Source organism: Lates calcarifer, linkage group LG14, assembly GCF_001640805.2.
Source record: "Lates calcarifer isolate ASB-BC8 linkage group LG14, TLL_Latcal_v3, whole genome shotgun sequence".
Classification (NCBI taxonomy): Eukaryota; Metazoa; Chordata; class Actinopteri; family Centropomidae; genus Lates; species Lates calcarifer.
This window is the reverse complement of record NC_066846.1, coordinates 12,149,221-12,162,206: the sequence shown is the minus strand read 5'-3', so window position 1 is coordinate 12,162,206 and position 12,986 is coordinate 12,149,221. Positions and strand designations below refer to the sequence as shown.

Below are 12,986 nucleotides of genomic sequence, written 5' to 3'. Positions count from 1 at the left end.
CCCCCCCCCGTCCCTACTGTCCCTTAGTTTTTCCTTACAGCATCTATTTATGTTGATTTCTCAGCATCCAGCTCCCTGCCTGTCCTCCTGTCACTGTTTACTTTTCCCTCTGCTCCGTTTCTTTGACTCTGTGTCTGAGGAAGTTAAAAGCTGGAAGGTTTGCTTACCCTCTGGAAATACAAGTGGAAAACCTAACTGAGCACAAACTGATTCACCCATTTCATATGTATATACAGATCAGAACACACAAACACAAACCCTTCCCTGCAAACACAAACGCTCTCCTCCTCCTCCCTCAAATGAAGACCTTTCTCAGTTTTTCGTGGAACTTGAGCCCTGTTTCTTCTAACAGTCTCATCACTGTAAGGTCACACAGTGGTCAGCAGGGCTCATGCACACAAGATTAATGCGCTTATTTAACGGAAAACTATTCAGAACACAAACTTTATTCTCTCTCCTTCGCTTCCCTCAGTGTTTATGCTCTCTTTCTCTTGGTTATACGCTCACACACGCATATCTAAACCGATCCCTTCCTTGCCTAAACAGAAGTGCAAACATATCCTGATCCTCTCTCCACACAAACTAATCCGAGCACATACAAACGCTTTCTCCGCTGCTGCTTCTTCTTCGTCTCTTTAAGATTAAAACCATCCTGAGCGGGTTCATCATCCGTGGCTACCTGGGGAAGTGGACCCTCATCATCAAGACCATCACCCTGGTTTTAGCCGTCTCCTCTGGGCTCAGTTTAGGAAAGGAGGGTCCGCTGGTGCACGTGGCCTGCTGCTGCGCTAACATACTGTGTCATCTGTTCACCAAATACCGCAAGAACGAAGCCAAGCGGCGAGAGGTAGGTAGGCTCCCAGGCAGTTTTGGGTGAGGTGATAAATATGATGTGGATTTGGTTTCGTAGTTTTGGGCATCTTGGCAGAACAGACGCTGACTAAATGAAGGCGGAAAGCTAAAAGATTTCCAGCCAGTAGATCAACTTGCAGTTTTGGTCGTTTGCCTGAAAGGAAAATGTTGTGATAAGCTCGATGTCATTAAAAATCCTGGAGTTGTTTTCAGATTATTCAACAAGGAGAGGATATGCAGCCGCTCCTGCAGGCGTACGGCAGACGTGTCGAGAATTCAACAGTAGATGAAGAACAAAGTCAGCTCCATCTTGAAGAATCTTTGGGTTTATTGTTGTTGATTGGACCTAAACTTTGCTTGTGAGAACTTGGGATGGGCAGTTTTCATTTCATAGACTAAATGATCACTCAGCTGATTGAAAACATAATCAGCATAGCAATCTATAATGAAAATAATGAGTCAGTTGTAGCCCTAATTGCTTTAATGCACTGTGGTCAAATTTGGCCTTGTTTTGATCAGACCAGCCTGTTCTGACTCAGCTGCTATCCAGCTGTAAATCTACTGTCTGAGAGAAGAAACGTTCGTCAGCGCTAAAGAGAACGCAGGGCCTCAGTGACTCCCACACTGATAACTCAACAAGACAAAATGAAAACAGGTTATGGCTCTTTCTAATGAACAGCGCGGTTACATAAATCCTCAGTTGATTAAAATCGAATGAACTTAATTTTTGTTGCTTGTAGGTACTATCAGCAGCAGCAGCAGTCGGCGTGTCTGTGGCTTTCGGTGCTCCCATAGGAGGAGTCTTGTTCAGCCTGGAAGAAGTGAGTACAGTCATTTATTGATTACTTTCCTGCTGATCAACCAGTTCTCAGTCACTGTCTGGTAATCCCCTGTCTGCATCTACTTAGCCTCGTATTAAAATCTCAGACAACATCAGATGATGTCTGCTGCCACATGAGACCTAAAACCACCACCGCAATTATATAACACACACTTTAGGCAAAATTGATTTCATTACAGTGAGGCACGCAAACCAGCGGGATCAAACAGAATCAGATTTTCTTGCGTCAGAGCAGCGCTGTCAGTGCCAGTTATTTTATGACAACCAGATAACAAAACTAATCTCAACTGATTTTTAATTGCTTCCCAGTTCTTGTTTAATTTTTCATGAACACATGACTGCGAGCACAGTGCTGGCAAAAACTCGGACATAATAAACCGTGACCAAGTGTTTTCATCGATAGCTCGGGGAACAAATGTGTCTTGGCAGCATAATCCGTCTTTGGGAGATTTTGGATGAGGATGCTGGTGGTTTTAACCACTGAGGAGGCCAAAACCCTCAGAGTGCTCCTAATCATATCTAGAGTTGTGCACATTTAATTGTCCAACCAGCTTTTATTGCACTTGTTCTGAGCTCTGGCCTCCCTCTCAGATGTTATCATGTGGTAAATATGATTTGATGTACTCCTCTCCGTCTCTTCGTCCTCTCTCTCCTCCAGGTGAGTTATTACTTCCCTCTGAAGACCCTGTGGCGTTCGTTCTTCGCCGCCTTGGTCGCAGCCTTCACCCTGCGCTCCATCAACCCGTTTGGAAACAGCCGCCTGGTGCTGTTCTACGTGGAGTTCCACGCCCCGTGGCACCTTGTGGAGCTGGCCCCTTTTGTCCTGCTGGGGATTTTCGGAGGCCTCTGGGGGGCGCTGTTCATCAGGGCCAACATCGCCTGGTGCAGGAGACGTGAGTGGTGAAGTGATGGTGAAGACTCAGTCAGATCTCCTGCTCCTTTTTTCCCAGTTCACCCATAAATCTGACTCTCTCTCTCTTTAGGTAAAACCACTCGTCTCGGTCACTACCCCGTCATCGAGGTGCTGGTGGTCGCCGCGCTGACCGCCCTGCTCGCCTACCCCAACAGTTACACCAGGATGAGTGGAGCCGAGCTCATCTCCGAGCTGTTTAACGACTGCTCCCTGCTCGACTCCTCTCAACTCTGCGGTTACAAACAGGTCAGCGGCCGACTCCACTCCACTGTGTTTGTGTGTGGTGTAAGGGAGCAGCCTGATTTGTTTGTGTGTAAAGAGACAGAATGTTTTTTATTCCCATAAATTAGGCAGATGTCAAGCTTTACTCCACCTAATATAAAATAACTTCCAATGTATTTTCTGCCTGTTTCGTTTATTGTCTCTCTGCCTTTCTTCCTGTGCCTGTCCTCCTCTGTTCCTTCTGTTTCCTCTTTGTCTGATCCTATCATCTCTCTGTTTGTCTTTCTCTCATGCTGCACACGTCCAGCCAGCAAATACATCAGAAACAGGTGTAGGTAACAGCCTAGCAGACCGGCCAGCAGGAGCAGGCCTGTACACCGCTCTGTGGCAGCTGGCCCTCGCCTTAGTCTTCAAGATGATGATCACCGTGATCACCTTCGGCATGAAGGTTGGTCACACACTCAAACACTTCTGCACTTTTACACATACTTGTTACGAACGCCGCTCTCTGCACACTCACATCAGTCGCTTGTTAAAGTGTCATCGCCCTCCTTTGAACTCTTCTGGATGATGCAGATTTTCTTACAAACGCACCATTCTCTCTGTGGACCCCGTGTAACGTAGCGTGTGAAACAACCTCACGAGCAGCTGTCTCAAATAATGTCTGGAACCAGATTTTGAACCAGTGTCCTACTTTCATTCACTGATCTCGCCCGTTTTGTAGTTCAGATGTAGCGTACTCGAACCTGTGAGTCTCAGCGACATGACTCACTGTCCTGTGGCTCACTGGAGGATCATGTTAAGATGGCTGTGGGCTTTACATGCTGATTATTCTCCAGATGAAGCTGTTATTAAATCGACAGAAAACGTTCTTTCTCCTCCAGGTTCCCTCCGGTCTCTTCATCCCCAGCATGGCGGTCGGAGCCATCGCTGGCAGACTGCTGGGTGTCGGCATGGAGCAGCTGGCCTACTACAACCACGACTCGTTCATCTTTAAAGGGTGGTGCTCGCCGGGAGCAGACTGCATCACGCCGGGGCTCTACGCCATGGTCGGAGCCGCCGCGTGTTTAGGTAAGGTTGGGGCTTGATTTGTTTGAAAGACGAGTGCTGGGGTGAGGAGAGCAGATAATCAGAAGCAGGCTGGAATAGATGAAAGGAAGCAGGATGTTTGGTGCATGCCTCTCTGTGGTGGTACACTGAGTGTGTACATAGCTGGGATTGAAATTACGTGTTCAGTCTGAGGAATGTGTTTGGATGCCAAGGGAGCAGATGGATAAAGGGAGACCTTATAGTAGTTTTATCTTTGAATTATGTTGTGTTCTGTTTCCAAAGCAAATCAACAAGTTTTAAGTATATAATCAGGTTTTCTTTTCCTTTTTATTCTCTCCTGTTGCAAGATATAGTCACTCAAGTGTGATTTGACATATCCTCACTGCGCTGGCATTTTAAAATAATTTATTAGACAAACACACAAAACAACATCAGCAAAAGAAAGGGTCTGCATCACTTTGTCTCTATAAAATACAACTGGAAAGGCTGCGCTAAATTAAATATTACAACACACCAATCATAACCGAGTTAACTGTTACCGATCCTTGTTATGAGCAGTAAATTCCCAAAAGTTGGCAGGAATTAAGCGTTTAGTTTTACCTCCTTTTACCTCCTTATTCCTTTGTGAGAGCCTGAGTAAACACAGCACAGAAAACAGATAGCTGGTGTGCTGCCTCTCACTCAGGAAATGTTTGTATAAAAACAGATGGGCACTAAATTCTTACCATGAGGAGGAGAGGGTTTAAACTTCTCAGAGCATTCAGGGTAACGAGACAGATTCATCCGACTCGTAGATGTGGGATTTTTTGGTCATGTGATATATTTGTCTGACTTTGTACCAGTTTAACTACACGCTGTGCTTTATGAAGCCTCTGTGAATAACATTTCATCGCAACTTGTCAGGAGTCACTTCCACAAATGACTGATTGAGCAAAGCCAAAGATCTTCTTCTCTTTATTACAGTGGTTCTTTGAGAAACGCCGTCAAAGTCCAACAGCACGTACCCAAAGGCCACTTGTGTCCTTAACTAAATTATGTGCTCCACAAGACTCTGTAATAGTATGGTTTGTAGTGCTGACAGCATCTCCATGGTAACGTTTCCTACTCCTAATTGTATAATTCTTCTATGCATAAAGGTTTTATTATCGGCTGTAGTCATTATGTTTTACGACTCCGTGTAGTTCCTGCATGTGATGTCCTGAAGTTTGGGTTTTATGTGAACTCACCAAAGTGAATTCCAGTCAGAGATTAACTTAATCAGTTCCTGGTTGTTGACTGGTAGTATTATTTTTAGCCTGATGAGGGACCAGAGAAACGTTATATTCAAGGTTTAGGATTTAGATGCAGGACTTTGTTGCAGCTGTGACACAGTTGAATGTTGTAACTTGTTTGTTTACCAGCCTCTGAAGCAGGTAGTCGTCATTATAAGTCATTAAGTCTGTGTCCTAAGGTCGAAGGAGATGACTTAAACAGACTATTGCCTCTTCCCCGAGACACAGGAGCTCAGTGGACACCATTTTGACAGCGATGATGTCCTCGCTGCTGTGAACCATCTCTCTCAGACAGAGCTGACTTGTGATTTTCAGCTACTCGAAACAGAAAAAACCACAGAAGTTATTAACTTCAAACTTTCTGTGTAATCACTCAAAGAGTTGAACTGCACAACCATGTGATGAGAGCTGTTTAACTCATCTCACTTTTACTTTAGGACACACACTTGGCGATGGCTAAATCAAACACTTTAATAGGCTGATTGAACATTGAGCTTCCTCTTTTGCATGACAAAGATTAATTCTAAAATAAGACATAGCACTGTTGGACACAGTTTGACAATATCTACTGAATAATCTTAATTCTTGTGGTGAAAAACATGTGAATAAAATGTGTACTTGTTATTTGCTTTTCAACAACGAACATCAGGGAACAATTTCCGTGAAAGAATAATCATCTCCATTTTTGCATTTTTGAAATTCAGAGAAATGAACAACAGAGAGTTTGTGTTTCTCCTCCTCAAAAATGGATATATAACGCTCACAATGAATCTCTGGCACGTCCACTTTTCTTAAACCATTTGTTTGGAGGAAGGAGGTCACAGACGAGAACTGTGGCATCAGGTTTACAGTGTGGACTGGGTTTCTGGCAACAGCGAAGAGAGATGATCAGGAGTGGATTCAGAGTCACCTAAACGAGTGTTTCCATACAAAGATGAAGGAGAATTAAGAGCTCAAACCTCAGATAAACAAATGTGCCTAGAAGCATTTAGTTGACTCATCAGTTCAAACTCTATTTATAAATCAGTCTTGAGTCATGCCTGAGTCACCTGCAGATGTGTTTGGATATTCTAACCTCTGACCTCCGTCTGTCTCCGCCTCCAGGTGGAGTGACTCGTATGACGGTGTCGCTGGTTGTCATCATGTTCGAGCTGACTGGCGGGCTGGAGTACATCGTCCCCCTCATGGCCGCCACCATGACCAGCAAATGGGTGGCAGATGCTTTCGGGAGGGAGGGAATCTATGAGGTGAGGTGGAGGCGACGTGGGTTCCTCCGCACATACGCTTTATTTTTTGTTAGATTACCAGGTTTTAAGTTTGAGATTTACTCCTTCTGTCCTCTGCAGGCTCACATCCGGCTGAATGGGTACCCGTTCCTGGAGCCCAAAGAGGAGTTTGAGCACAGCAGCCTGACCGTGGACGTGATGAGGCCCAAGAGGTCGGACCCAGCGCTGGCCGTGCTCACACAGGAGGGCATGACTGTGGGGCAGGTGGAGGTACGGACACATGCACACACACATACGGTAGATCCTAACACACTGAGGACTTGCACACATAACAGACGTTTATTTGTCCCCAGGCCTTGGTGGAGAGCACACACTACAGTGGCTTCCCTGTGGTCGTCTCCCAGGAGTCCCAGAGGCTCGTGGGATTCGTACTCAGACGAGACCTGCTCATATCAATAGGTCAGAACTGTGCTTTCATGCTACATAGCTACAATTCTGGAAACACTGCTAATCTAATGACTAAACGTCAACCACCTCTCCTCTCCTCGCAGACAACGCCCGGAAGCGTCAGGAGGGCGTCGTCAGCGCCTCCCAGGTGGTCTTCACAGAGCACGCTCCTTCCGTGGCCGCCGATGCCCCACCTCCACTCCGCCTCAGAGGAATCATGGACCTGAGCCCCTTCACAGTCACAGACCACACACCCATGGATATCACTGTGGATATTTTCAGGAAACTGGGGCTACGCCAGTGTCTAGTTACACATAACGGGTGAGAACAAACATACATACACTGAAGAGCATATGTTCATTTTTGGCCATTTGTGCCTCAAAAATTCCCCTGAAAGAAGGCAGATGGTGCCGATAGACGGTAGGAAAGATGGACGGATACATAAACCGACCACACTCCCACTCCTGCAGACATTAAAGCGAGATAGCTTCAGGAAAGGAGTAACAGATAGATGTGTAGGAGCGAGAGCCTTGGGTCATTCCCCTGTCAGGTCATGCATCAAAAGAAAAGCAAGGAGGCAGAGGAGTCAGGGAGGAAGATGCAGACCTTAATGCAGGGAGGGAGATGGTACAGAAAATTCTCAAGGTGTGTTTCCCATATCTCATACCCCATTAGCTTCACTGAGGACTGTTTTTAGAGCCCCTTTCAGACTCGGTTCATCTCTCTGTTGACATAATGGCTTTTGGGTTTCCATATATCGGTCGTTTTAATGGAAAACATCTATGTTGACGTCGTGATGGAGGCGTTACAGATTCAGAGACTAGGAAACACAGGAGGAAGAGCATCAGACCAGTTTCCTGCTATTTTTGTATTTCTCAGAATTCTTCAGAGTCCACTCTGCTGCTTCAAAGTGATCCCTGTGATCAGGATGTGATTAATGGACTGCTTAGGAAACTGCGCAGAGGATGAGTGTGTGATGATTATTTCTCAGCCCCTGTGAGCATTTGTTAAAGGAGAAAGGAAGTTAGAGAATAAGTAAAACGGGGGCGAGAGGTGTGTTTGACAGGACGTCCTGGAGCATAATCAAATTTCCCTCTGATAAACTTTCAGCCTCCACAAAGGTTAATACAGTGAATGAAAACAGAGACAGAGAGACTAAAGCAAAACACGGTGAAACCTCTCAATTATATTCACCAAAACTTTCCTCTTCCCCTCTGTTTGAAATCTGCTCCGTCCACAAAACCACCTCCAGCTCCACCAAGGCCGACATCTCACACACGATCCAGTCGTCTGTCAGGCTGTTATATGTGTGTCTGTGATGAGAAAAGGACGACGTTGGTGTGCTGAATTAAATTCAGACCGACCAGAACAGAAGATACTCCCAGTGAGAGTAAACTTAATCCGTGTTTCAATTCATTTTTTCCACTTAGTTTTCCCCCTGCTGTCTGATATGCACTCACACACACACACACACACACACACACACACACACCACACACGCAGCGTTCAGTTGTTTAGATTGAGGTCTTTTAGGGATTTGGAAGTGGAATTATGTATATTTTCACGAGTGTACAGAAATAGTGTGTGTTACCAACACTGTCAAACACAGGGTTAGAGGAGTTTACACACACACACACGCAACGATACAACTTGTGGTTTCTCTCTGTCACTTTCTCTCCCTCGTACATACTCTGTTCATATTTCAGCAGGAACGCTGCTCTACACTCAGGCTGTGGCCTTGAGGTTTTGGTCTTGATCTAATCACTTTTTGTCTCAAGTCTTGAACTTTGCAGCCAGGATAAAGAAAAAACAGAAATCAAAACATTTTAACAGCTAAAATCAGAAAAGAGAGCCACAACAGAGAAGACCAACTCCTCCTCACTAATTCAGAAATCTGAAATTCACCTTTATTTAGTTAATGTTTAAATCCCTTGGTTTGGTCAAAATGGAAGAGAGGTATTTTTTATTCATGCTTTTCATCAAATGTGTTTTTTATTCCTTGTTTTTACCTACATACAGTATTAGCTAAGATGTGTGTTCTTCACCTTGTGATGAAGAAATGAAAAATCAAGTTCCTGAAGTTTTTAAAAACATGAGGTTGGTTGAGGGGGAATTCGTTCAGTTCAGTATTACACTACTATAAAGAAATATACTGACTTTCAGTCTGTAAATGGATCAAGCTTCAAAAATGATGGAGCCTACAATTCCCATAATGCAACTTGATAGTGTCTTTCATTTCACACCCCCCTCCCCTTCCTCAAATCTTTTGAACTCCAGCCACTGGTTTGTAACTCTAGCTTTCTAGTAAAAATTTATCGTCCTCAAGGTCCACGCCAAGGTAACTCCCTGATGACATCACTATGACATCATCAGCGTTATTTATTCAGACTCAGTCCAGAGCCACAGAAGACGTTATACGACTGTTTTCACAGGCTGATTAATGCTCCCATAACCTGCAAACTGATCACATTTCAAACTGCTGCTGCACTGATGTGTAGTGTGGCTTTAAGTGTGTGTGTGTGTGTGTGTGTGCGCAGCCTTGAGGTGAAGTGGACTTGGCGTATCTGCAGTAATTCAAACCAAATCTGAGAGAAGAACAAATGAAAATCAGCCTCTGTCAGACGTTTCCCTTCAGTTCAGCTCTTTCATGTTTACTTTTCGGGAACTTAGCGGCGGCCCTCCACCAGAACATCTTATTAGAAATGAGCAATTTACAGGCGGCTTGCTGCCTTGCCTATGGGCACCTCAAACAGCGCACACAGCCTCTGACAGGCTGTTGACAGGTACAGTGACTTCTGCACATGTTTGCCTCAGATGTGCCGCACAAGAGATGGCTGCGATTTACTCAGAGTGGATCCACATGTGACAGGAAAATGGGACATTTTCTTAGAGGCATCGCCATTCACACGTATTTGTAATGGGACAGAGGGTAAATAGGAGCAAGAGGAGGCGCATGAAAGGGTGCAGCGAAGGGAAGGATGGGAAGGAAGAAGGGATTAAATATGGCTAAATACAGTTTGTTGTCTGTTCTGCTTGATCAGGCAGGATTTGTGTTTTCACGTGAAGCTTTAAACCCAGTGAATCACTCGCTGTCTGGGAATGAAGATAGCCTGACAGACTAAGGGGGAAAAAAAAGACCTTGAGGCCATGTGAAGTGCAGTGTATGATCTCTGCGGTCGTCTTGTAAGATAGATGCTGTTAATTTCATCGCTCTGACTGGCAACAATGGTATTTTCCCAGACACTCTTTAGTTTAGTTAGTATCTCATTTATCCTGAGAGCTAAAGTTACAGTTCGTTTTACTTGTTACAAGAGCGTTTTATTCATAGGAGTTATGACAGAGATCATAAAAACATCCTCCCAGCCTTGAAAGTTTGTTTTTCCTTTTGTTTTCTCTGACTTTTTCGATCCCGTTCACACTTGTCAAATCCACATTTTCAGGCTCGCGTGCACGAATAATTAGTTTTCTCTGTTTCACCAACAAATGATTCCAGGAGGTCCTCTGGGCAAAATTATTATCATTTTTGTCTTTGTTAAAGGACCAGGCTGTTGACATTCTGCATTTTGTTATTTGTCAACAAGTCCGTGAAAAGACAACAATGAGCCAGTTCATCTTTCAGTAGTTTCTGACTTACCCACAGCCTTAAGCGAATTGGCTCGGTATGAGGCCGTAAATCCTCTCCGAAATCAGCTGGAAACTAGTTTTTAGTAAACTTTACTCAAACAGAAGTAAATGCTGTATTTGTCAGGGGCTGTATTAGAACTATTTACAGCAGCCACAACATTAAAGCCACCTGCTAATATCATGTATGTCAACCCATCAGGGTTGTTCTGGATCGTCCCACAGATGCTGGATCAGACTGGTCAACAGCTTTGGCTCTTTGTCGTGTTCCTCACGACATTTCTGAGCAGTTTTTGTGGTGTGGTGGGGGCACTGTCCCACGATAAGATATTTAATATGATATTACTTTAAAAAAAAGGCAAATGAACACACACGAGGAAACTGAAACCCTTCCTCACGTCAGATTTAAAAGACGCTGGAGGAATCCACAAGGCTTCCTCTCTCTCTCTCCCCTGCTCTGTTCTCCCTCGCCTCCCACACCGGCGTCCGCCATCTGCACTGTAGATTTGAAGAGGGAGCGAGCGGAGTGCAAAGGATGATGGTCTCTGTAGTTCTCATCTCGCAGCTGTAACAAAACTACAGTTTTACCCAGGAGACCTATCATTTGTTACCGTCCAGGTAAATTCTTCTTTTATAGCCTGTAACTTCTGACTATGCTACTTTTTCTGAATTACAGCCGCTGTAGCCACACGTGAGAACAGCGGGATAATGTATGAATGTCATGTTAAGAGCACAGTGTTTAATGTTTAAGGCAACTGTTCCCCCAGCCTGAATCCTCTGTGTCGAAATAAGAACCCTTTTGTTTTTATGTCCCCACATTTACTCCCTGAATTTCTTGGAATGTGTTCCAACGTCTGACCACGTTGAGCCAGAAGCTGCCAACCATGTCGCTGTTTTGAATTGGAATAAAATGTTCCGGGGAGTGTTGCGAAATTAATCACTGCACATCACAAACTCTCACTCTCTCCTCCCGTTTCTCTACACGTGTGAAAAGGGAATACGTTGGACTTCATTTAAGCTCATGTAGTTTTTGCTCTTGTTCCTAACCATCCTGTCTGTGAACCTGAACGTATTTAGTGCTGAAATGTCAGCTGTAATCGTCTCTGGCGGGATCACGGCCTTTGTGGCTTGCCTCCTTCGCTCTCCAAACTCCTTGTTTTTGTGTTAACCCCGATCCCCCACTGCGAGCCAGTTCCCCTTCTGGGACTGCAATAAAACTGAGCAGAGCCAAATTGTCAAGATACGAGTCCAGACCTCAGCTCCTGATGCGTGTGTGTGTGTGTTTCTGCTTTCTGTCACTTTCCATGACGAAGCAAACAAAGTATGATATGAAGTAATCTGCTTTTCCCTGACTTTTGCTCTCTTTTCTCCCCCTGTGTCGTTAGGAGGCTGCTGGGAATCATCACTAAAAAGGACATACTGAAACACATGGCGCAGATCGCCAACAGAGACCCCGACTCCATCCTCTTCAACTGAACCTCCTCATCCGTCCTCCTCATGCTTCCATCCATTCCTCTGAAGACCAGGGGATAAGACAAGAAGACACCAGCTTGTACAGTCGAACAAAATGCACCTTTACCTCTGTTTAGAGAAAGCCAAGTAAGTCCAGCTCCATTTGCACAGATGACGAGAGAATACGATTTTTTTTTTTTTTTTTTTTTTTGTCTTTTAGTAAGTCAGAGGTGTTTTTGGCTTTCTGTAAGACGCTCCGAAACAATGATTCATCTGGCCCCAATTTCATGTTTGACCCAGAAGGATGTAGGACAGATTCACAAGAGAAATAAGTCAATGGAATATTTCACATCCACTCCTTTTGGCTTTTTCTATTCTTCTCTTTTCAAAAAAGAGATGGACTCCCCTCTCCTCCATTGGCCATCATGTTTCTCTGCTACACCTGAGAGAGAAAAAAAAACATTTAGCGGGAGGTGAGAACAGATAATCCTCTGTCTCAAGTGGAGACGAGGCAGAGGAGGAGGAGGGAATAAAGACATCGGGGGAAGATAAAGAGATGTTTGGGAAGCTTCGTACCTGCCCTCTGGCCGTCAGAGCGAGCCCAGACAGAGCACTCTGAGCTGGAGCTGATGGATGCTCGGACACCTCCCCTCCTCCTTCCCTCCCTCCCTCCCTCTGCGAGGTTTCCTGTAGCCCCGGGGTGAAGGATACAGGAGTGTGAGAAGAGGATCTAATACGCACACTCCATAAAGACTCCATGACAGCCTGGGAACCCACCACAAACGTCTTCTTTTTGGTCACATAGACGCTTGAGATTTGTGATACGGCGTGAGACTCCAGCCTGGGAACTATGCAGTGTTGTTTTGCCATACAGACTCTCAGACTGGCAACATGACAATCATACTCATAAAATTTACACATACATACATAGACAATGCTGCAAAAACCATGTCATGCCTTATGGAAGAGTCGAAGTACTTCTAGGCTTCCATGGAAGGGCTACAAAACACAAAAAAGAGAGAATCATGACACATAAATTAATTTATGTAAATGTAAAATTGTTTGTCCAACTAAATTATTTCACTGTCTTA

At 44.8% G+C, this 12,986-nt stretch overlaps 1 protein-coding gene across 3 annotated transcripts in view; it reads left to right on the top strand.

Annotated features, from left to right (window-relative positions):
• clcn5b (chloride channel, voltage-sensitive 5b) overlaps positions 1 to 12,986 on the top strand; it is a 28,882-nt gene extending 15,896 nt beyond the window's left edge. For all 3 annotated transcript variants that reach the window (XM_018703814.2, XM_018703813.2, XM_018703815.2), the window contains 11 exons: positions 641 to 847; positions 1,593 to 1,673; positions 2,352 to 2,586; positions 2,677 to 2,852; positions 3,136 to 3,276; positions 3,713 to 3,899; positions 6,254 to 6,396; positions 6,496 to 6,645; positions 6,729 to 6,834; positions 6,927 to 7,143; positions 11,829 to 12,986. In XM_018703814.2, the coding sequence (XP_018559330.1) occupies positions 641 to 847; positions 1,593 to 1,673; positions 2,352 to 2,586; positions 2,677 to 2,852; positions 3,136 to 3,276; positions 3,713 to 3,899; positions 6,254 to 6,396; positions 6,496 to 6,645; positions 6,729 to 6,834; positions 6,927 to 7,143; positions 11,829 to 11,919 (1,734 nt within the window). In that variant the 3' untranslated portion in view covers positions 11,920 to 12,986. The remainder of the gene's footprint in view (positions 1 to 640; positions 848 to 1,592; positions 1,674 to 2,351; positions 2,587 to 2,676; positions 2,853 to 3,135; positions 3,277 to 3,712; positions 3,900 to 6,253; positions 6,397 to 6,495; positions 6,646 to 6,728; positions 6,835 to 6,926; positions 7,144 to 11,828) is intronic.